The sequence below is a fragment of the Sus scrofa genome, chromosome 8 (genome assembly GCF_000003025.6).
Source record: "Sus scrofa isolate TJ Tabasco breed Duroc chromosome 8, Sscrofa11.1, whole genome shotgun sequence".
In the NCBI taxonomy this organism is placed as follows: domain Eukaryota; kingdom Metazoa; phylum Chordata; class Mammalia; order Artiodactyla; family Suidae; genus Sus; species Sus scrofa.
The window spans coordinates 5005194-5029340 of NC_010450.4; the positions used below are offsets into that span (position 1 = coordinate 5005194).

Sequence of the window (24147 nt, forward strand, 5' to 3'; positions counted from 1 at the left end):
TTGCAAACACATGCGCAAATTAACTGGAAGAAAATCGGCCCAATTTTAATCGATGTGATTTCTGGCAGTGAGGTTACAGGTGATTTTAATGTATTTGATTATGCTTTTCTGTGTAAACACGGCATCAAAGTGAAATAATAGCAGAGAGACTGAATCTGAGCATTGGAAAACACTCAGAGAGGTTGACTTTATTTAGGCTTGATTTAGGATTTCAGGGTATTTAAAACCCTAATGTATTCCAGGCGTCACAGAGGAAATGGCTGATGATCAAGCTTTTTGTATGACTTGTACCTGCAGAGGGTTTGGCTTGTATTCACCAGCAAGAATGTAGGCTGGATAAACCAGGATGCCAAGTATAATTGGCTGAGGGATGGGCTGAGGACACCCCTTTGGGGGGAAGTCGAGAAGCCTGATGGACCTCATGTCTCAGGTGATAAGATGCCACCCAGCCTCAGTGGACAGAGCCAGCTCCATCCTTGGGAGATGGTTCCAGGCCTGTTTTAACATGAGGGCACGCAGTGAAGGAACTCCCCCAGATTTGACGTTCTTGAGCTCAGACACCACAGCTCATACGGGGAGTTTTCAGATAAGAATTCCTGCTGGAGGTCAGAGCAAACAAAAAGTGACCCCCCCAAACGGTCACATCTCGAGATGGAAAAACGAGGCAGGCAGCTCCATGACATCAATGAATCTGGTTATTCTAGGGTAACTGACTCATGGGGCGGGGTCAGGCGGACGACAATCCAGAGCCTTCACAGCTGCACCCTGCACCCCGGAGGGGCCACGGGGCCAGTTTTACACTTAACCTGGGGTGTGGGGGTAGGTGCTTGGAAATGGGGCGTGCCTTCCTAAGTCCAGATTTATGAACGGGCAACTCGCCTTGTGGGTGCCTGGAATATGCCAGGGAGGTTTTCATCATTGTTTGGGGACCAACAAAGCATAGAGGCTACCTGGTCCTGATGCTCATTACACAGTGTCTATTAACTACAGAGCCCCTGATGACCAGGACGTGGTTCACTGCACAGTCCTGGGTGGGTCAGCGGACGCGCAGAGGACACTGTCGGGGCCCAAGATGGCGTCGGTTATGCTAACGGCCACGCGGACCACGGATTGCCCTGCGAAGGCACAGAAACGTCTCTATGCGGCTCCCACGAAACCTGTCGCTTCTAGGAGCCCCTCATCCTGGCGGGCCGTCCCTGATACATTATTTGCAAAGTAATCTGGGTCAGAAGAGGGACGTGTCTTCTGGCTGTCTCCATCAATGGGTTTTTTTGTTTTTTTTTTCCCATCGTGTAGGTTAGATTGGTGATTCTTTGTTATTTAAATAACTAGACACTCTCATAGGATCGCTTCCTATGAAGCCTGGACTCACGTGGATTTTGGTTTCACTCCAGCTTGCGAGAGGAGCAGGAGGACAGCGTCGTGCTGGAAGATGTGCTGGGAAACATGGAGATGGACGCCTTTGTGACCCTGTACGGCCAGGTGAGAACACGGTCGCCGCGTCCTGGGCCCACCCCCGGCCAGCCCGTCACTTCTCCTTTCTCTCAGGGTCTACACTTCCTCACCTGCAGGACGAGCAGGATTAACACGAGCCTTGGGAGCTTCCCAGGGGATCTTCGAGAAGCCCCTGGCCCCGGGTCAGCACGCAGAGGGCATTTGGTCAGGGGTCACGGCAGCGGCAATGGCAGTAATAATTAGAGCCCTGGTCCGTTGCCTTTCTGTGACTCGACACAGGCTCGAACCTTGTTCTTCTCAGTCTTAAGTAAGGTTAATACAGAGTGGGTTCCGCCAGCAACAAAGTTGGTCCCTGAAATCTGGACCGTGCAAGGAGGCCGGTGAGAGTGTACCCCGAGTTTTGACTTTTCTGTGTTGAGATTGGTCTTGTGACAGTGGCTTGTGCTGACCCCCAGGGGTCTGGACACAGGTGTCTGACTTTGCTTCGGTGCAGTGATATCATGGTCGCGTTCCATGATTCTTCCTTCTTGAGTTCCAGCCACTGTGTCTGCCTTCCGGTCAAGAAGGTAAATCTAGGACGCGGTCAGCCTGCTGTCTTTTGTTTCCAGGATTGTCCGTGCCCCCGGGTCTCCTCACGTCCTGAGACCTGGCCCGTGGCCCCCCAGCTGCACGTCCAGCATGCCCTCCCCAGCCTCCGAGAAGAGAGCCCACGAGGAGAAGGGGTGGGGACACTTTCAGGTGTCCAGCCAGCAGAATCAGCCATAGGCACAACACAGCTTTCTGCTTGTCTTATTCCCCACCGCTACTGTAAGACATTACCACCGATTCAGTGGCTTCGGGGAACACACATATATTATCTACTGGTTCTACAGGTCAGGAGTCCTTTAGGGGTTTCACCAGACAAAATCAAAGCATCGAGGTTTGTAATCCTTCTAAGGCTCTGGGGAGAATCTGTTTCTTGCTCATTCAAGTCACAGGGAAAATTCAGTTCCTTGCGGTTGTAGGACAGAGGCGCCCACGTCCTTGCTGGCTGTCAGCCGAGGGCTCTTCCCAGCTTCTAGATGTGCTTGCGTTTCTTGCTCAGGGCTCCTTTCCTTCATCTTCGAAGCCAACGAATTGCATCTCTGCTGCTCCTTTCATCACCATCGTCACATCTCTCTGACCCATCAGAGTGGGAAAAGTTCTCTGCTTCTAAGAGAGACGTGATGATAAGGTTAGACGACCCACTGATGATCTATAGGATAATCTCAGCTCAGGATCCTTAAGCTTAATTGCAAGCCCCTTTGCCAGGTAAGATGACATAGTCACAGGTTTGGGGGCTGGGGCATGGACATCTTAAAGGCCATCACTCAGTCACACCAGACAGGAAGGCCAGGCTGTGTCAAGGTCAGTGGGGAATCTAACGTGCTTCTTCCTCTTTGTCTCGAGAGCGGACCTGGGCTTTCTAAATGGATTTTTTTTAATGGCCACACCCATGGCATGTGGAAGTCCCTGGGCCAGAGATTGAATCCGAGGAGGACTGACCTACACTGCAGCCACAGCAACACCAGGTCTTTTAACCCACTGCACCAAGCCAGGGATAGAACCCACGCCTCTGCAGTGACCCAAGCCACTGCAGTCAGGTTCCTAACCCAGTGTGCCACAGTGGGAACTCCACAGGCTTTCTAAGTATTTACAACAGAAGAAGAGCACGCACCCACGGCGGGGCCAGGGAATAGACCGTCAGGCAGGTCTGCCATGACCCATTGCAGACAGGTCCTTCAGAGGGAAAATATTGCCCAGGTTCACACTGAGGAGCCAGATGGAGCTTGGATTGGAGCTTAGGTTCCTCCTACCAGAATCTTCTGAGCTCCAAACTGGGGGGGGTGGAGGAGGGAGTGGAAGTTTCTAGAACTCCTGCTCTTCAGGGAGTACCGTCCCAGAGCCCACATCTGTTATTCACTGAACTCTTGCAGAACACTGGGAAGCAACAACTGTCTTCTCCATCTTTCAAACAGAGGAACCAAGACACAGGCAGAGCGGTGGCGTGACTGCTCCAGGGCTTGGAGCTCAGGATCCAGCCTGGCATTGGCAGTGGCACCAGGGGCGCTCTGTCTGCTCAGTTTCCCTGCCAAGCAGGTGATGCTCCTGGGCCTGGCTCCGTGGGCACCGAGCCATCCCCACACTCACTTTGATCCCCCCTTCTCCTCTCTGTCACTAAGACACTTGACACACAGGCCAGGTGGCACCCAGAATGTCATCCAGGTTCATTTCTAGTTTGTTGGCTCTTTTTTTTTTTTGTCTTTTTGCCATTTCTAGGGTCACTCCTGTGGCATATGGAGGTTCCCAGGCTAGGGGTCGAATCGGAGCTGTAGCCACCAGCCTACACCAGAGCCACTGCAACGCGGGATCCGAGCCGTGTCTGCAACCTACACCACAGCTCACAGCAATGCCAGATCTTTAACCCACTGAGCAAGGGCAGGGACTGAACCCGCAACCTCATGGTTTCTAGTCGGGTTCGTTAACCACTGCGCCACGACGGGAACTCCCTAGTTTGTTGGCTCTTTTAAACCATGAACTCTGCTAAAGAATTGGCCCTGTCAAGACTAAAACTGGAATTGAAGCCCTGGGCCATAGGGACCAGTCAGAATGGTGGTTTTCCTCAGCCCCCTGTGCCTTGTAGAGTCCCCCCAGCAGTGTCTACTCAGCCAGCCCCTGGATATTAGTGAGGGTTTTCCAGAGAAGCAGAACCACAAAGACTTGGGGCAGAGAGAGACTGACTTGCAGGAATTAGCTCCTGTGATTATGGAGACTGGAAAGTCCCAGTAGGCTGGCAGGTAGACCGGCAGACTGCAGACCCAGGGAGGGGCTGAAGCTGCAGTTCAAGTCCAAAAGCCTGGAGTTACCGTCGTGTCTCAGCAGAAACGAACCCAACTGGTATCCATGAAGACACGGTTCTATCCCTGGCTTCACTCAGTGGGTTAGGGAATCTGGCATTGCCTCGAGCTGCAATGGAGGTTGCAGACTCAGCTCAGATCCTGCATCGCTGTGGCTGTGCCAATTCGACCCCTAGCCTGGAAACTTCCATATGTTGCAGGTGTGCCCCTAAAAAGTCAGGGGAAAAAAAGAAAAAAAGGCCCTCTGCTGGCAGAATTCCCTTTGACTCAGAGATCAGTCTTTGTTCCAGTTGGGCCTTCACCTGATTAGGTGAGGCCCACCCACATGGTGGAGGGCCGTCTGTTTCTCGGTCCATTGACTTAAATGTTAATCTCATCCAAAATCTCCTTCCCAGAAATAGCCCCAATAATGCTTATCCCAATGTCTTGGCCCTGTGGCCCAGACAAGTTGACCCATAAAATTAACCACCACACCCTGTAGAGAGGAGTCCTGTATTTTGCCTGTTCCTTTTTTTGTACCAGGCGAAAGGATAGCCAAGGGAGCCCAGTCCTCTTTCCCTCCCTCCCTCTCTCCCTGCTCCTCCTCCTTCCCCTGCTCCTCCTCCTCGCTCTCTCCTCTCCCCTGCTTTCTTTCCTCTGATTATGATGCCTTAGGGACAACATAGTTTAAATTACAAATCCGCATGAAAGATAGTTTCCACATTAGCACCCATACCTTTATATTTAAGCTGCAACGTTGCCAGCGCCTTTTTTGCATATTTATGACAATATTTGCATAAAGCTCTCGCACGCCTCCTGTGTGCTAAATACATCTCACACGTCCCAGCAATCTCCCCCTTGCTCTGGGGACCCTGGCAGTGGGAAGAGCCTCCCCTGGGCACTGCTGCCAATCCATCAGCCCTTCTCTGACAGTGATGAACCAACAGCAGCTCTCGGCCCCAGGTTGAGGGGAGGCGTGGAGGGGCTCACCAGCTGACAGATGAAGAAACTAAGGGTCCGAGAGGTGAGGTGACTTAGCCGATGTCCTGCAGCCAGTCAGTGGTGGAGCTGGTTTTAAATCAGGCTTTCTCCCATTGCTATTGCACTAGCAAAATATTAACTAGCAAAGTATTTTCTAGTGGCTTTCGAAGCAAAGTATTTTCTAATTGCTTATGAATAAAATGGGAAGGGGGTGCTCATTTAAAAATGAATGACATTGGGGTTCCCGTTGTGGCGCAGCTGAAATGAATCTGAGTCGTATCCGTGAGTACGCGCATTGGAACCCAGGTCTTACTTCGTGGGTCGGGGATCCAGCGTTGCCATGAGCCACGGTGTAGGTCACAGATGAGGCTTGTTCCCTTGTTGCTGTGGCTGTGGTGTAGGCTGGCAGCTGCAGCTCCGATTCAACCCCTAGGGAACTTCCATATGGTGTGGGTATGGCCATAAAAATCAAAAAAGGAAGAAAGAGAGAAAGAAAGAAAAGGAAGGAAGGAAAGAAAGAGAGAGAGAGCGAGCGAGAGGGAGGGAGGGAGGGAGGAAGAAAGAAAAGAAGAAGAAGAAGACAAGACAGACACTAACTCGGCTGGGCAGGAAGTTTCCCTGTGCTGTGGGGAGAGGCTGGGACCCCATCCGTGGTCCCTACTGAACTCGTCGTCACCTTTATTCCCCCGAGGCTCCAGCGTGACTGTGGCCACTCATAGATAATAGAGTGGCATTCTCTTTGAACCACACAGGGCATGACTTAGAGTGAGCTCAACTACAAAGACCCTGTCATCTTCTGAAGAGGCTTTGTTCTTGAATCAATATTTACTGTGCTCCTGGTAAGTGACAAATGCTCGCCTAGGCACTGGGATTTTAGCTGCAAACACAACAGATGAAGTCCATGCCTTCAGGAGCTGATACTCTTGTGGGCAGAAACAGGCAGTCAACAAAATGAATACATAAACCGAATAGTATTTTACATGGATTACGATCTCACTTTTAGAGTCATGTCCACCCACCCATCTGTCTCTGAGTCCGTTTGTCTCTCTGTTTATCCATCCATCCACCCGCCGTCTATCTATCCATCCATTTCTCTGTCTCGTTGTCCATCTGTCTATCCATCCACCCACCATCCATCTGTCTCTTCATTCATCCACCTGTCCACCTGTCTGTCCAGCCATCCATCCATCTATCCATTCATCCACTTACATAAATGCCTAGAAAGTTTCCTGGAATGTAGTTGGGATGAGATAATTATTTCTGGATAATGACATCTGGAGTAATTTCTTTACCATTAGTCTTTGTGCTTTTCTGCATTTTCTGCAACCCTTAAAATAAGCAGTGTTTCTTAAAAATAAAGACGGGGATGAAATATGGCAAAATATACCCAAACAGCAAAAATCCATGCCACGTGCAGCAGTGGTGAAGCCAAGCAGGAAAGAGGGACAGGCAGTGCCTGCTGGCGAGCATGGTCTTCCTGCTGCCTTCTTCCGCATGGACCGCTGGTCCCCACCTTGCCGTGTAATTCATTCCAGTCTCTCGAAATGGCTCCAGATCTTTAAGGCGACGTGACCCACACGGATGCTTTTTGTGTCACCATGTTCAAGAAGCCTTGACCCCGTTCAGTGACCTGTGTTGAGGATTCTTGATCGGGAAGCTTCATAGCTGGCAAGACCTTGGCCATGGGCTGGGGGGTCCCCACTGGTGATCCCAAGCTATGCAGGGTCAGTGGCCTGCCACAGGAAGAACTGAGTCTGCAGCGTGTTGATGAGGTCCAGGCTTATCCATTTTTTCCCTCTGTGCCAGGAGCTAGGTTAAATACAAGAATCAGGAGTTCCCGTTGTGGCTCAGTGGTAATGAACCCGACTGGTATCCATGAGGACTCGGGTTTGATCCCTGGTCTCGCTCAGTGGGTTAAATGGATTCAGCGTTGCCATGAGCTGTGGTGTAGGTTGCAGACATGGCTTGGATCTGGTGTTGCTGTGGCTGTGGTGTAGGTGGCAGCTGCAGCTCTGATTTGGCCCCTAGCCTGGGAACTTCCATATGCCAAGGGTGCGACCCTAAAAAGACAAAAAAAAAAAAAAAAAGAGTGAGAATCAGCTCATATCATTCCCGCTGCTTAAATTGCTGCGGTGACATCGCATCTCGCCATGACGAGCCCGCCTTCTCCTGAGAGTGAGGTCTGCGTGAGCCGCCTCCCTCCCACCCGTCCCGCCTCATCTCCCATCACTCCTTCTCGCACGCTCCGCTCCGGCCACACCGGCCCCTCTCCTCTCCATCAGACACGCCGAGGACATGCCCACCTCGGGGCCTTGGCCCCGCCTTCCCTCTGCCTGGAAAGCTCTTCCTTCCATGTGCCCATGGCTCGCTTCCTCACTTCCTTCAGGTCCCTTCTCAGAGTCACCTCCTCAGGGAAGCCTTCCCTGATCACCCATCTCAAACATCGGCCACCCCAACCCCGCCCCCAGCACCCTCTCTCTTTATCCTGCCTTGTTTTCCATCCTGGCCCTCAGTTAACCACTACCTGATATAGCGTTTGTTTGCAGGCTTACCATCTGTCTCTTTCACCCCAAGGTGAGCCTGGCGAAGCAGATTTCTGTCTGCGTTACTTACTGCTCTGTCTCCGGTGCCTGGAACAGGGCCTGGCGCCCAGTAGGACTTCACTGTGATGCTAATTGAATGAACAAATGAACAACTGTGCTGCTAAGCTGGCGTAATGGCAACACGCCTACGTCCTCATTCTCAGGACCTGCAAACGCGACCTTGTGTGGCACAGAGGGCTTTGCACGTGGGACTGGATTCGGGACTGTAAGATGATGGTGTTCTCCCGGATTCGCCCAGGGAGCCCGAAAGGTCATCACGGGATCCCTAAAGAGGGGAGCAGGAGTCACAGCCTGCAGCGAAGGCCACGTGACAAAGACAGAAGCAGGGATTGGAGGATGTGCTTGGGAGTTGGAGGAAGGGGCCATACGCCAGAGAATGCGGGCAGCAGCCTGACACTGGGAGAGGCCAGGGAACAGATTCCGGAGCCAGCCTGGCTGACATGTTGACTTTAGCCCAGTGACACTGATTCCAGACTTCTGGCCTCGGGATCGTAGAGCAACTGTGTGTGAGTGTGAGTGTGTGTGTGTGTGTGTGTGTGTGTGTGTTTCTTTTTAGGACTGCACCTGCTGCATGTGGAGGTTCCCAGGCTAGGGATCGAATTGGAGCTGCAGCTTCCAGTCTACACCACAGCCACAGCAACACAGGATCTGAGCCGCTTCTGTGACTGACACCACAGCTCATGGCAACGGGGGATCCTTAAACCACTGCATGAGGCCAGGAATCAAACCCACATCCTCATGGACGCTGTGTTGAGTTCTTAACCCGCTGAGCCACAACAGGAGCTCCCACAAATGTGTGTTGTTTTAAGCCGCAAAGTCTGGGATGGTTTGTTACAGCCGCAATAGGAGACTCATGCAAATATCGTGACAACAGCAGGGACCAGCCCTCACTGAGGGGACCACAGCTCGTCACACACGGCCCTTAGATGTCCCGCAGAGTCAGACGTCTTTGCAGGTGAAGGGAACAGAAAGTCTCTGCAAGTTAATTTCAGTGTAGAGGAAATGTACCAAAGGCCTAACTGTTCCCCCAAAGAGCAGGGCTGAGCTCTGGGGACTCAAATGGCCAAGACTTTGTGGGTCTCTCTGCTTTTCCATCTCTCTCCTGTTCTTTGTGTCCCAAATAAGCTTCTTCCACCCAGAAAGGGACGTGGCAGCTGGCAGCCCTGAGCCGATGGCTTTTCAGCAGCCATCTGCCCTGGCCTTGCTGAGTAAAGCCCTTTTATCTCCTGGGTTTGCGGTGTAACATCCCACGGAAGGCCCCCCGTTGGTCAGGAGGCCAGGCAGCGCACCCGGCCGCTCGGAGCAGTCTCTGCGATTTGTCTTCCTAGCACGGAACCGTTTTCACGCCCCAGCTCATTTTGCCTCATGAACCTTTTGACAGCGGTATCATTGTCACCCCATCTTACAGATGAGGAAGTTGAGGCCTGCAGAGAAACAGACACTTCCCAGGGACCCTCTGTTCTGTGCTCTGGGGCTGGCAGCGGGGGTGGGGGGGGCACAGTGCCTGCCTGTAGTCTTTCTAACCTTTGGGGGGACATACTTTTAGATTCATAAGAAGCTGCGAAGCTAGTCTGCACAGTCCCGATGCTCTGATCTGGTGTCACTCTTTTTTTTGGTCTTTTTTCCTTTTCTAGGGCCGCTCCTGCGGCATATGGAGGTTCCCAGGCTAGGGGTCGAATCGGAGCTGTAGCCACTGGCCTATGCCAGAGCCACAGCAATGCCAGATCCGAGCCACATCTGCAACCTACACCACAGCTCACCACAGCTCATGGCAACGCCAGATCCTTAACCCACTGAGCAAGGCCAGGGATCGAACCCGCAACCTCATGGTTCCTAGTCGGCTTCGTTAACCACTGCACCACAATGGGAACTCCTGGCGTCACTCTTTATCCCAGTGGTGGCACCTTACAGGACTCTAGTACAACGTCAAAACCAGGAAGTGGGCGTGGACATGACATGGATGCGTTTATCACATGCAGTTTCGTGTAACACCCCGATTAAGACAGGGAACCGTTTAGTCGCCACGACAATCTGCTTTCTGGTTACAGCCACCCCTCCCCTCCCCCAGCCCCTGACCGTGACCGCTCTGCTCTCTGTCTCTACGTTTTATAAGCTCCGGACTGTTATTCACAGGACTCGTTCGGGATGTGGCTGTGGAATCGCGCTCCGCGTGATGCCCCGGGGCATTTATCCAGTTCTTTCTTTTCAGCGCAGCCTGATACTCAGGGTTTGGCCAGAGCACCGTTTCTTTAACCGTCCACTGATTTAGGGACATGTCAGTTGTTTCCAGAGCCTGTGCTGTTCCCTCTGAGCCCTGTCGCCTCACAGAACACGAGTAGGAGGAGAACTGCTAATTGGTCCTGCTGCAGGCCAGGGTTTCAGCTGCGACGAGTGAGCAGAGGGCTCGTTGGAAGGGACAGATGAAGGCTTTGGGGAGGTCATGGGAAGCCAGGGCTGCTGACCAAATACATTTTTTTTGACAGCTCTGGGAACTTGGGAACATGTTTTCAAGACCAAGCTCCTGAAATATTCATCAGCCTGGGACAAAATGTCCTAAGACCATGAGCCATTCAAAGGGGCTGTTTATCAGGCTTAGAGCAGTGAGCCTCTGAGCTCCCTGTGTTCCCTCCCCTAGGAGCTGCGGCTGGCGTCATACCTGTCGAAGCTGGCGATGCTGCCTGGGGGCACGCTGCGCCGGCTCCTCAGCGTGGCTCTGCCCGCAGCCTCGCAGCCCGAGCTGCTGGCCCTGCTGGACTCCTTCGGCCAGAAGCATCAGGAGCACGCGGTGGAGAATGACGGCGGCAGCGGGCTGCAGGCCGACCTGGGCAGGAGGCGGTGAGTGCCGTGTCCGCGGGCCTTGGGAAAACAGTGATCGAGGTCCCAGGGAGGGATGGGATGGGGACAGGGAGCAGGACCAGCACGACACACGCCTTCCCATGGGGACTTCCTTGCTCCAGGAGCAGACGGCATCCACGAGAGGGGCCACGAATCCTCTTGAGATGAGGCGTCTTGTCCTCGGGCTCTCTTCTCATCACCAAGTGACCTCCAGTGGGATCTTAAGACAGTCCGTTTCCTTGGGGTGTAAATATGCTCTGTACACACAATAAATCCATAGAAGAAAAAGAAACATCCAGGGTTCTATCAGCTGGAGAAAATGGCTGTTAGCATTTTGTTACAGTTTTTCCTCTAGAATGTGTTTCTCTGTTGAGTTACAAGTGTGTGCATTGTGTGTGTGTGTGTGTGAGAGAGAGTGTGCGTGCGTGTGTATAGGAGTCCCAGTGTAGAAAACCTTGTGTCCTGGAGTTCCCATCGTGGCTCATCAGAAATGAATCTGACTTATCCATGAGGATGCAAGTTCGATCCCTGGCCTCTCTCAGTGGATTAAGGATCCAGCGTTGCCATGAGCTGCAGTGTAGGTTGCAGACGAGGCTCGGATCCCTTGTTGCTGTGGCTGTGGTGTAGGCTGGCAGCTGGAGTTTCAATTTGACCCCTAGCCTGGGAACCTCTGTATGCTGTGGGTGCGTCCCTAAAAAGACAAAAAAAAAAAAAAAAAAAAAAAAAAAAAAAAACCTTGTGTCCTGCTTTTGAGAAAATTATAGCAGAAGCCATTTTGCACAAGACCTTTCAACTCTTGAGTATGTCAATTGCCTTTCTAATTATTACACGTCTTAGCTGCTGCCCGCTATTTCACTGACATGTGTAGCATAGTGTATGGAACTGTTACTCTGTTCCCAGACATTTAATTTGGGTTCATTTTCCCTCAATTATGGATCATGTTGCACAGATACCTTCCTTTCAGGTCAAGTTCCAGGTGCGAACTTGGTCAGCTAACGGTCTGTTAAAGTGTGGCTGTGGATAAGTGGGGTTTGGGGCAGGCAACAGTGCCACTTGAGAATCAAATTTGTTGAGGGGGGAGGCTGCAGGGAAGGCCACGACCAGACCTGAAAGCGCCAGGCATCCTCAGCCAGGCTCCATAGGAGGCTGGGCTGGCATCCTGAGCCCACACGTCTGTCAAAAGGGCATGATTGAACAGGTGTGTGTGTGCATTGCTTTTGCTGATTCGTGAAGGAGTTCCTGACTCAAAAAGGTAAGAAGCCCAGCTGGGGGCTCAGAGTAGGGTTGGGGTGAAAGGAAGGATGAAGGTGTGGGGACAACAGGTGGGGGTGGAGTCCACAGGGCTGGGAAGAGCCCCCTCCCAGAGGAGTCGGGGCTGGATGTGCGTGTGGTCCCTGGACTGGGGGTCCCTGGTGGGGTCAAGGCTAGGCGTGGGTGTGGTCAGAGAGCTGGGTAAGGACGCAGTCAGGGCTGGTGTGCGCCTGATCTGGACTGGTGTGGGTGAAGGGAAAGGCTCTGTGTGTGTGTGTGTGTGTGTGTGTGTGTGGTCAGGGCTGGTGTGGGCGTGGTCAGAGTGAGAGGACTGGATGTGGGCGTGGTCAGAAACCCAGATGTGGGCGTGGTCAGGGCTGGCGTGGGTGTGGTCAGAGAGTTGCAGGTCTCAGCCAGTGCACAAGGAAGAACCTGGAGATGGCAGACGCTGGAGGTGACCCTGGAGCAGGAATGTGCACGGTCACAGCAATGCTGCCTCTGCCTAAGGGCTGCCCAGGTGGACCGTGTTTGCGAGGCCAGCTTAGTTTGGGAGGCAGGCGAACAGGCATGGGCAGGCTGGTGGGGGATGAGGCCAGAGCACCCAGGTGGCTTGTCACCAGGAGTGTGGAGCACGAGCACGCCCTTTCTTTGCCTGACCTCATGGCCAAGTGGACTGGATGACTCCTGGAGTCCCAGGCCCCCAGTCATCGCCTCCAAGGACACGGCAGTCACTACCCGTGTGTCCCCAGCATCTGGTGCCTGGTCATCACCAGTTCAGAGTCTTGGGTTTCAAGCAGCAGAAAGCAACTGACTAATCGAAGCAAGAAGGGGTGTGTGAGGGGCTTGTCAGAATCCAGGAGGGGCTGGACACCAGGTCTCCGGATGGGCAGGGCCAGGAGGGCACAAGGCCATCCTCTCTGCAGCTCCCTTCAGAGGACCAGCCTTCTCTGCCCAAGAGCTAGACTCCTGGGGCAGCGCCTGGCCCAGCGTGGGTGAGGCTCCGTGTCTCCCACCAGCCCAGGCAGAGTACGAACTTGGCCGGAGCCGGCCACAGACAGGACTCTCGGTCCCAGGCTGTCCTTTACTGACTTGAGCCCAAACCTGCGGGCATCTCCCCTCTCCTCTCCCGTACACTGTTCCTTTGCTGTCCCTAGAATCACCCTCTTTCTCGTGGCCTTAGGCCCCGTCCCTCACCCCCCTTCCAAGCGTCCACTGTGCCTTCTGAACTTCCTCATTCCTGTGTTCATAAGTGAGCTCCTAGTCTGTCCCCCTGGGCACTAGTGTATGCGAGGGTAAAAGGACAGCCCTGCCACACGGAGCGTCCACGCCACGGGGGAGATGGACCACCCACAAGCCAAGGCCTGGAGCCGGTTCCTGCACAAGCTCCATGTGCTCCCTCTGCTGCGACGCCAAGTCTCAGCTCATGTCCCCGCCTCTAGGCAGCCTTCTTTTGTCTGACCAATGTCACTTGGAGTCTGTCTGTGACCCCCGGACCTGGGGACCCCTCGCGGCAGAGATTGTCTCGACTCGGCCAGAGAAGATGCTTGATGGGTATTGGTGGAATGAGTGGGAGAACAAAGGTGAAAACTCTCAGGGTATCTCACGTCCAAGGCCCCACCGAGGGGAGGAGTCCCATTCTGCTCGTTAGGACCAGGCATCACTTGATGATTCTATTCTTTTGGAAAAATCTAAGAACACTCCCTTCTTGCCTTCAGGAAACACCAGGGCTGGTGGCAGGCCTTAGAGAGCAAACTTCGAGGAGAACTGCTGAGCAGAGGCGCAGACAAGATGCTCTGGGCTCACAAGAGAAAGGAGAGGTAATGAGGGCACCTGCCAGGTGGGAAGGGGGGTGCAGGGGACCCCGATGGCGGGTCCTGCACACATACCAGCGTCACTTCCCTAAGGACCTCAGGCTTTATTCAAAGTGGGTTTGAAGTGAAGTCGTCAGACGGAGCAAGACAAATATTACATATCACTCACCTGAAAAATATTACAAATGAGCTTATTTACAAAACAGAAACAGACAGACCTAGAAAACTAGGGGAAAAGGGGCGGGCGGGGATAAATTAGGAGGGTGGGATTAGCAATGCCCACTACCCTTTATAAAACAGATAAACAACAAGCACCTGACGTATAGCACAGGGAGCTGTATTCGATATCATTTACCAACATGTCATGGGAAAGAATCTGACCAAAAATATATTTGATTGTATAGATTTATATAACTTTTATCTAAGAATATTTTGATATTATATAATTATATATTACAGAAAATACAACATAGAATCACATATTTACTATATACCATAGAATTATATAATATATAAAATTGTACACCTTACATTTATAATATTAAATTTATAATAAATAAAATTATATAAATTAAAATTATAAATTATAGTTTATAGTGTAAAATAATTATATCTTTTGTATAAGAATATATATATATATAACTGCATCATTTTGCTGTACACATGGAATGAATACAATATGGTAAATCATATTATAGATATTTAATATAAGATTAGATGTATTTCATATAAAACTATTTTACATAAGAACATATTATATATATAATTGAATCACTTTGCTGTGCACATGGAATGAACACAATGTTGCAAATCAACTACGCTTCAATTTGAAAAAGAACAGAGTGGGAAGTTCCCATCGTGGCGCGCCAGGAAACGAATGCGACTAGGAACCATGAGGTTGCGGGTTCGATCCCTGGCCTCCCTCAGTGGGTTGAGGATCTGGTGTTGCTGTGAGCTGTGGTGTAGGTCACAGATGTGGCTCGGATCTGGCGTTGCTGTGGCCGTGGTGTAGGCCGCCGGCTACAGCTTCTATTGGACCCGTAGCCTGGGAACCTCCATGTGCCTCGAGTGCATCCCTAAAAAGACAAAGACAAAAAAAAAATTTTTTTTATGGGCTGAAGATAAGCCTCCAGCTATCAGAGGGAGACTGTTCTCCTATCATTTATTAGCATTTCAATTGCAGTATTTATTTTAACTAGTCCCTCTTTTTAAATGGAATCTCCTTAGAAGGAACAGGATCCCTTCTAGACTTTCTAGTTTACAAAGCCCTCCCTGTCTCTCTTGTTGCTCTGAGCCTTCCAGCTTTCCAGAAAGTGGGGGGTCCAGGGCCACTCTTAACCAGCTCAGGGAGGTCGGAGAAGCCCCACGCCTGCAGCTGATAAACGGTGGCCGTGGGATCGGGGGCATCTAAGCAACCCCCTGTATTTCCCTAAACCTCCAGGCCAGTGCTCTTTCCATGCCTTTCCTTTTAGGGCTGGTTCTTGCACACCTGGAGAGCAGAGGAAGTTAGAGGCAGACTGGTTTTAGATGCACTGCAAACAGCAGGCCAAGGGTTTTCCGTGTCCCACTAGAGAACATTCTGAAAAAGGTTAATATCAAGTAAACTCATAACAGGTTAAAAAGTGATAACCAGCATGTGCTCTGGAAACAGCGATGGCCACGGCGGGGGGTGAGGGCATCTAACGGAGTCCTGCCCCTCGCTCAGTGGGTTAAGGATCCAGCGTGGCTATGAGCCGTCGTGTAGGTCACAGACGCAGCTCAGATCTGGCGTTGCTGTGGCTGTGGTGCCGGCCAGCAGCTGCAGCTGTGATTCAACCCCTAGCCTGGGAACCTCCATATGCTTCGGGCACAGCCCTAAAAAGAAAATACAAAACAAAGAAACAAACAAAATCTAGGCACCCTTGATAATAGGCTGGATACCAGGATTTAGTTCTAAAGAAATTAGGTCAAGATATTGAGCCCAAGGAGTTCCCTGGTGGCTCAGCGGGTTAAGGATCAGGCATTGTCACTGCAGGGGTTCGAGTTGCTGATGTGGCATGGGTTCAATCCCTGACCCGGGAACTTCCGCATGCTGTGGTTACAGCCAATAAAAATATATTGAGCCCAAACCAAGACAGTTCAATTCAAGCTGTATAAATATGAAGTGCTCCACTCAGGAACAGAAGTCACTTGCTCAAGATGCGGAAGGGGGCGTGAAGGCATTGGGGGGCTGCAGTGATGGAAGTGGGGGAGCACAGGTCAGGAGAGCGTTGGCCCCGCTGTCTGCTCAGTGCATGCGTCTCTGCCTCCCGGCGCTGTGGACCCTGTGAGGGAGGGGAGGCTGTGATGAGACAGAGCTGCCCTCATCCTTGCTCAGATCCACACCGGCTGCCAGGACGGGACTTGGTGGCCGTGGCCACGGGGCCTCTTCTTCCACGTCTGTTCAGGGAGGGCCCTGGAGCCTGCCTGTATCCCCCAGTGACGTGGCCCTGTTACTGCATTGCTTGTGCAAAGACCCCTCTGGCTTTCAGATGGTACAGGGCTCTCGGAGGGAGGAGGGAGTCAGGGCCATTATCAAGAAGAGCCAGGACTGAAGGGCTGGACCGCTCAGAGACCGGATTCCAGCCACCCTTTTGCAGGCAGTCCCGGAGCGTGTTGCTCTGTTCTATTTCAAACGCATCTTACCTTTTATTATTATTGTTGTTGTTATTAACGTAGAGATGATTTACAATGACAATGTTGTGTCCATTTCTCCTGTACCCAGAGTGACCCAGTCACACGTTCCTTTTTCACACCTCCTTCCATCACATTCTGTCCCAAGAGACTGAACACAGTGCCCTGTGCTGCACAGCAGGACCCCATTGCTCATCCATCCTAAATGTCGTCGTCGTTTGCATCTACCGACCCCAGACTCCCGTCCATCCCACTCCCTCCCCACCTCCCCCGGCAACCACAGTTTTACCCAAATTCCAACTGTTGCTTCACAGTCAGGTTTTATCCACAGGCAGTGGTGTCCTGGGAAATGTTTTACTGTTGTCCGGGGGCCGGGGTGGGGGTCGGGTGGGGGACCAGAGCTCTGATTTGTAGCACTTGTCAATTTCCATGGTGTGAAACCCTCCCACCACACCTGAGGCCAGGGTGACAGCAGGCTCACAGACCTCCAGAAAAGTGAACAGTCATGAGTGGGTGAGGTCTGCCGGCAGCTTCCACTGCCACCGGCTTCAGCCAACCTCAGGGGCAACCTGGTGACCACAGGGGAAACTTTTCTTTAAAAAATGGACTCGACTCTGTAAATCAACTATAGCCTAATAAAAAAAAAAAAAAACATACAAAAATAAATAAATAAGATAAAATGGAGTTCCCACTGTAGCTCGGTGGTAACAAACCCAGCTAGTATCCATAAGGATGTGGGTTTGATCCCTGGCCCCACTCGGTGGGTTAAGGATCCAGCATTGTCTCGAGCTCAAGAGTAGGTCGAAGACGTAGCTCTGATCTGGTGTTGCTGTGGCTGTGGCGTAGGCCAGCACCTGTAGCTGATTCGACTCCTAGCCCGGGAACTTCCATATGCCTTGGATGTGGCCGTAAAAAGACAAATAATAATATAAAAAAGGAGTTCTCGTCATGGCTCAGCAGGTAAAGAACCCAACTAATATCCATGAGTCTGCGGGTTTGATCCCTGGCCTGGCTCAGTGGATTAAGTATCCAGAGTTGCCGTGAGCTGCGGTGTAGGTCAGAGACGTGACTTGGATCCTACATTGCTGTGGTGTAGGCCCTAAAAAGAAAAAAAAAAAAAATATATATATATATATAGAGAGAGAGAGAGTCTTTTAAAAATAATAAATTGAAACCTTAAAAAAAATGACACTTGATGGGGGACCCAGGAACCTCAGTGGGGTTTTTCTGGGGAACACTCTCAGGACTGACACGTGGGAGGGTCAGTTGCCAAGGGTGTCGAGTCTGAGCTTCTGTTCTTTCTCTAGCATATTAAAGAGGACGTGCCTGCCTCTCACAGAGAGGGTGACATTCTCCGGAAAAGGCCGTTGGCCGCACCTGTCGCTGGAGTCCATTGGCGACCTGGCCCCGGTGCCCATCGTGGGGGCAGAAGCCGTTGATGTGTTAAACACGGGTGAAAAGCTGTTTATCTTCAGGAGTCCAACGGAGCCAGAGATCTCACTGCACCTTCCTCCCAGGAAAAAGAAGAAGAGCTTTCTGAATGCCAAAAAGGCCGCTTGGGCCTTGGGCATGAACTAGCCCAAACGAAGCTTCCAAGGAATCTGAAGACAAAGGTTTTTCTCCTGCCCATGTGTGTGTGTGTGTCTGTGTGTGTGTGTGTGTGTGTGTGTGTGAATAATGTACCAATTGCAGGTATAAATTGCAGAAGACACCCCCCCCACCCTCTCCCACCCTTTACGACTTTCAAGGACTCAGTGTCATCTGGTCTCGTGAATTCCCAGGCGGCCACTCTCTTCAGCATCCAACATGAACAGTCAGGGGAGCAGCCCGTGAACGTCATTGCTTAGGGTCCCACCTCCCTGAGGGTCCCCAGGCCCCCGACCACATCCCCGCCACACCCAGCGAGGTGTGGGCAGTGTGTTGAAGGCAGGGCTGTCCATGCTCATAATGTGTGTTGGTTACATGGTCTATTTTTATCAAGGGAACTTTTGAAAATAAATGCATTTTGCACAAAACTCATCAGAGCTGGTTTTTTTTTTTTTTTTTTTTTTGCTTTCTGTAGGAACCATTTCTTTTTAGTCCCTTCTTGGATTTTGGCCCCGTGTGGCAATATTCAACAGAGGTTTGTCCTCTGTCATTCCAGTGGCCAGCAGGTGCGCCAGCCACTGGGCTACACCATCTCCAACTCAAATCGAGAAACTCAGAGGCTTAAGAAGGCGAGAGGGATGGTGAGAGACCGTCAAGCCAGTTGGTAACGAGGTCAGGAATCTCTGAACTCTTTCCAGCCCCACATGCTGTCCCTTCTCCTAGACTCGGTCACTGGGCACGTGCCAGCCCTCAGGCCTTTGCCAGCACACTGGCTGCACACGGGTCCTCGTGTTTCACAGCGCTTTCTTGTGCCAGACCCTCTGCGTCCTCTCAGTGTGGCTGCGCCAGTGGTGTCTCATGGGCGCCGGATCGTTGTCTAAAAGCTTTCCCGAGAGCCAGGCCAAGAGTACAATTGCAGCAGGTCTTTCCTGAGGGTAGGAAGTGATCGCGCAGGGCACCCGCTCACCAGCCGGGAGGGAAAGGGATTGTGATCAAGCGTCTGCTACAGGAGTCGCTGTTAGAGGCTCCCAGCTCCTTTAATCCACTTCCTAATCCTTGACGATATCGCAGCAGGTAGGGACCCTGTTTCCATGTTACAGCCAAGGAAGCGGAGACTCAGAGGTTTAGGGAACTTGCCTGTGATCACACCGCCTATAAGGGAGGGATTCTGGCTTTGACCCCAAGCTTTGATTCCTGGCTTTCAAGCCCTTGCCTAGTTATCGAACCCTTTAGCAACCTGAGGGCCACGTCTTCTTGCGGTTGCCCCATCAGCGTGTTCGCAGCATTGTGGACCGGGCCATTTGCTGAGGGTTGCACTTCTTCCAGGGGCAGCTACGCACCATCAGATGCTGCCGTATCACTGCGTTAGCAGGTACGCATAGGTGAGCAGTTCAGATGAGGCAGAGAAGGTTGGATGGGTCAGTTCTCCCATCCAAAGGTCGAGTGAGCAGCGAAAGGAGAGAGAAGGTGGTGATTCTCTCGCTCTCTCTCTCGCTCTTTCTCACACACACACACACACAAATACACACACACACACAACAGTGGAGTAGAAAATGCATGGTCTTTGGTGTAAGGTGGCTTAAGTTCAGATCCTGCTCTCTAGCTTGTGAGCTGTGTGTTCCAGGTAAATCACCTGATCTTTACTGAGTCTCATTTTCTTTTCTTTTTTCTTTCTCTTTAGGGCCCCACCCGCAGCATGAGGAAGTTCCCAGGCTAGGGGTCGAATTGGAGCTGCAGCTGCTGGCCTACACCACAGCCACAGCAACGCCAGATCCGAGCCGCATCAGCAACCTACGCCACAGCTGGTATCTTTTTAATATCAGTCACTTGCTAATATCCCTTCTAAGAAAGAAAGAGCAGATGGCAGACTGAGTACCTCTGACAATGAGATCTAGCTAGGGCTTCATAACACCCCTTCGATCTCACTATGTTTCCTTCCTTTTCTTTCTTTCTTTCTTTCTTTCTTTCTTTCTTTCTTTCTTTCTTTCTTTCTTTCTTTCTTTCTTTCTTTCTTTCTTTCTTTCTGTCTCTCTGTCTCTGTCTCTCTCTCTCTTTCTTCTTTCCTTTTTAGGTCCACACTTGGGGCATATGGAAGTTCCCAGGCTAGGGGTTGAATCGAGCTACACCTGCCAATATACACCACAGCCACAGCAGCAACAGCACCCAAGCCTGCATCTGCGACCTACACCACAGCTCACAGCAACACCAGATCCTTAACCCACTGAGCAAGGCCAGGGATCGAACCGGCATCCTCATGGATACTATGTCAGGTTCTTAACCTGCTGAGCAACGGTGGGAACTCCTGAGCCTCCTTTTTTTTTCCCATCAGCCAAATGGTGATGAGAATTCCTTGTTCTGGGGATTAGATGAAAAGTGGATCCATAAAGCCCTTGGAGGCATGGGCCTGCCACATCAGTGTCCTTCTGTATTCCTTGAAGGTGACCCATCTGCCTTTCTAATACTGTCCTCACGCTGTAAGGACACTGCTGTGATGATGCATATGGTTGCATCATCCTTCACACGCAAGGATTGGAAAAGATAGCTCAAAATTACGGGCTGAAGGCTGATTGCACAGGCTATTAGCAACAACAGGAGGTGCTCAGGCTGTTCAAAATGTAGCACTGGAAGCTGATGATAACTCCCTATGTTCACTGACAGAGAGAGGCTAACTATTGATTTAAATTTCTCTAAACTCATTGCAGAGAAATGAAGCCATGTCGTGGGAAGCTTGTGCTTTTAGAATCAGGCAGGTCAGGTTTAAATCCCAGCCCTGTAACTTTTGAGCAAGTCGCTTTGCCGCTCTGAACCTCGGGCTCCTCACGTGAAAAGCAAGAGTCCCAGTACCTCCCTCCGCCTGAGGGTTTCATAAAGAGTGAGGATGTCGGGTAGCGAGTCCACAGCGTTCAGTAAAATATTGGGGTGGACTGCGGGTCGCTCACGTATTGATGACACTTTTGTGTATTCACACAATTGAGTTTTGTGATTCCATTCATTCCTGTGTCCCCTCTGGGTGAAGACAGTGACCCTTCCAGAAGGGCTGCACCTGCCACAACACATGGAAGCCCCTTCGTGAGAGAGAGGCTCCAGGGAACTTCCACTGAGAGGACTGAGCTCACGTTTGGGCTCCGTTGCTTACAAGGTGGGTGAATTTGAGGAAATGGCTACACCTCTCTGAGGCTCAGCTTCCCGTGGATTCTGTCTTCTAGGGGTGCAGTTTCGTTAAAGTGGACAAACACAGACCCAAAAATACTTCATTGTCAAATGCAAGGGATAAACAGTCATGAAACCACGCTGTGGAAATTTGGGAGTGAGATCCAACCTGACTGGGGTTATGTGGAAAGAAGGGTTTCTTTTTTTGTCTTTTTTTTTTTTTTTTTAGATTAGCGCCCTTGGCATATGGAAGTTCCCAGGCTAGGGGTTGAATTGGAGCTGCAGCTGCCAGCCTACCCCACAGCCACAGCAACGCAGGATCTGACCTACACCACAGCTTGCAGCCACACTGGATCCTTAACCCACTCAGCGAGGCCAGGGATCGAACTTTCATCTTCATGGATACTGGTCAGGTTCATTACCACTGAGCCACGACAGGAACTCCCGATGTGCAAAGAGCTTTAAGCTTATATGCCCAAATCTTATCTCCAGACTGGACTTCTTCTTGGGCTCCAGACACATTTGTTAAACAGATGCCCCAACCTAAGCGCGTCCAACCTTGAAACCATCAGCTTCCTGTAAAACCCAACCCACTGTGCCTACAAGTCATTCTAGACTTCTTCCTTTTCTCAGCCCTAAAATATAATGACCAAACTTTGTCTGGCGTGTTTAGACTATTGCATCTAATGTGTTTGTTGATATTTGTTGTGTTTACATTTTAATCTACCAAATTTCTATTTCGTTTTCCATCCTTTGATATGTTATTTGTTCACTTTTCCTCTGTTGCTGCCTTTTTCGTATCGAGTATCTTTTATGATTCAGTTTTATTTTCTGTGTTGGATTACTGTTCTACCTCTTTCTAAATTTATTTTATTTTTAAAAATGTTTTTGTCTTTTGTCGTTTTAGGGTTACACATGAAGCATATGGATGTTCCCAGCCTAGGTGTTGAATGGGAGCTGTAGCTGCCAGCCTACACCACAGCCCCACCAACACCGGATCTGAGCCGAGGCTGTGACCTACACCACAGCTCATGGCAATGCTGATGCTTAAGCCACTGAGCGAGGCCAGGGATTGAACCCACACCCTCATGGATACCAGCCGGGTTTATTAACCACTGAACCATGATGAGAACGCCTCTACCTCTTTTTTTAGAGGCTGTCCTAGAGTTTACGATATAGTTTTTTCACCTGTCATATTCCACCTTCAAATGGCGTTATGTACCTTCGCATACGGTATGAGAATCTCACAATATACTTCCGTTTCCCTTTTCTATCCCTTCTGCTGTCGTTTACTGCAATTTTGTTTCTATTTGTGTTAAATTTCCACATATGTTGATAATATTTTACTTTTGAGATGAAATTATCTTTTAAAGGCATTTAAAATTAAGAAAATATTTATGTTTTTACAAATGTTTGCAACTTCTGGTGTTCTTTTATCTTTTATGTAGTTCCCATATTTCCTTCTCGTATCATTTTCCTTCTTCATTAAAAACGTCCCGTTGCGGCTCAGCGGAAAGGAACGGGACAGGTATCCAGGAGGATGTGGGTTCGATCCCTGGCCTCACTCAGTGGGTTAAGGATCCAGTGTTGCTGTAAGCTGCAGCATAGGTCACAGATATGGTTCAGATCCTGCACTGCTGTGGTGTGGCGTAGGCTGGCAGCTGTGCTCCAGTTTGACCCCTAGCTTGGGAACTTCCATATGCTACAGGTGCAGCCCTAAAAAGAAAAAAAAGTCCCATTACAGGAGTTCCTGCTGTGGCACAGTGAGTTAAGAATCTGATGTGCAATAGCTCAGGTCTCTGTGGAGGTACAGGTTCGATTCCCAGCACAGCACAGTGGGTTAAAGATCTGGCATTGCAGCTGCAGCATGGATTCAGTCCCTGGCCCGGGAACTTCCATTTGCAGCAAGTGCAGCCATTAAAAAAATGTCTCATGATATTTCTTCTGAATTTTCTCACACTTTGTGTCAAAAGTCTCTTCACTGCCTTCATGTTTGAAAGCTATTTTTACGGAGTATAGAAATCTAGGTTTATGATGCGTAAATGTTTTTTCTTTCAGTGTTTTTAATGAGGTCACTCTCATTGGATTTGATTTGCTAATATTTTGCTGAGGAATTCTGCATTTGCGTTTATGAAAGATATGGGGTTCGTTGTTTTTCTTTCGTGTAGTGTCTTTATCTGGTGTGGGTATGAAGGTAATGCTGATTTCACAGAGTGACTTTGGAAGTGTTTCCTCTGCGTCTACCACCTGGGAGAGCTTGTGGAGGACAGGGGTCACGTCTTCCTTAAATACTAATCATTATCACAGGGAAGAGTCGCCTGGGCCTGGGCCTTTCTGTTTGGGAAGGGTCTTAATTATTGATTCAATTAATCTAATAGATATAAGACTATTTCTTCTTCTTCTTTTTTAATGGCCACACCTGTAGCACATGGAGGTTCCCAGGCAAGGGGTCCAATCAGAGCTACATCTGCCGACCTACACCACAGCCACAGCAAGTCAGAATCCGAGCTGTACTGGCAACCTACACCACAGCTCACAGCCATGCCGGATCCTTAACCCACTGAGCAAGGCCAGGGATCGAACCCGCAACCTCCAGGTTCCTGGTCGGATTTGTTAACCACTGCGCCACGATGGGAATGCCCAGATTGCTATTTCTTGTGTGAGTTTTGGTAGTACGTATCTTTCAAGGAGTGAGTCCATTCCATTCTGTTATCCAATGAGCAAAAAACAAAGTTTTGAAAAACAGTCCTTTGTTTTCCTTGTCACAGCCATGAGAATAGCTGGGATGTCCACTCTTTCATTTCTGACACTTGTAAGGAGCTCATTTCCTCTTCATCTCCCTTGAGTAACATGACTACATGTAGATCAATTTATTGAACCAGTTTTATGTCCTCTTGATTTTTTTCTATAGTCTTATTTTCAATTTCCTTGACTTTTGCTCACATCTTAGCATGTCTGTCTTTTTTT

At 50.4% G+C, this 24147-nt stretch overlaps 1 protein-coding gene across 2 annotated transcripts in view; it reads left to right on the forward strand.

Annotated features, from left to right (window-relative positions):
- The window catches only part of EVC2 (EvC ciliary complex subunit 2), a 130176-nt gene extending 111714 nt beyond the window's left edge, over window positions 1-18462 (forward strand). For both annotated transcript variants that reach the window (XM_021100987.1, XM_021100986.1), the window contains 4 exons: window positions 1395-1482; window positions 10530-10729; window positions 13696-13797; window positions 17751-18462. In XM_021100987.1, coding sequence (XP_020956646.1) covers window positions 1395-1482; window positions 10530-10729; window positions 13696-13797; window positions 17751-18021 — 661 coding nt within the window. In that variant the 3' untranslated portion in view covers window positions 18022-18462. The remainder of the gene's footprint in view (window positions 1-1394; window positions 1483-10529; window positions 10730-13695; window positions 13798-17750) is intronic.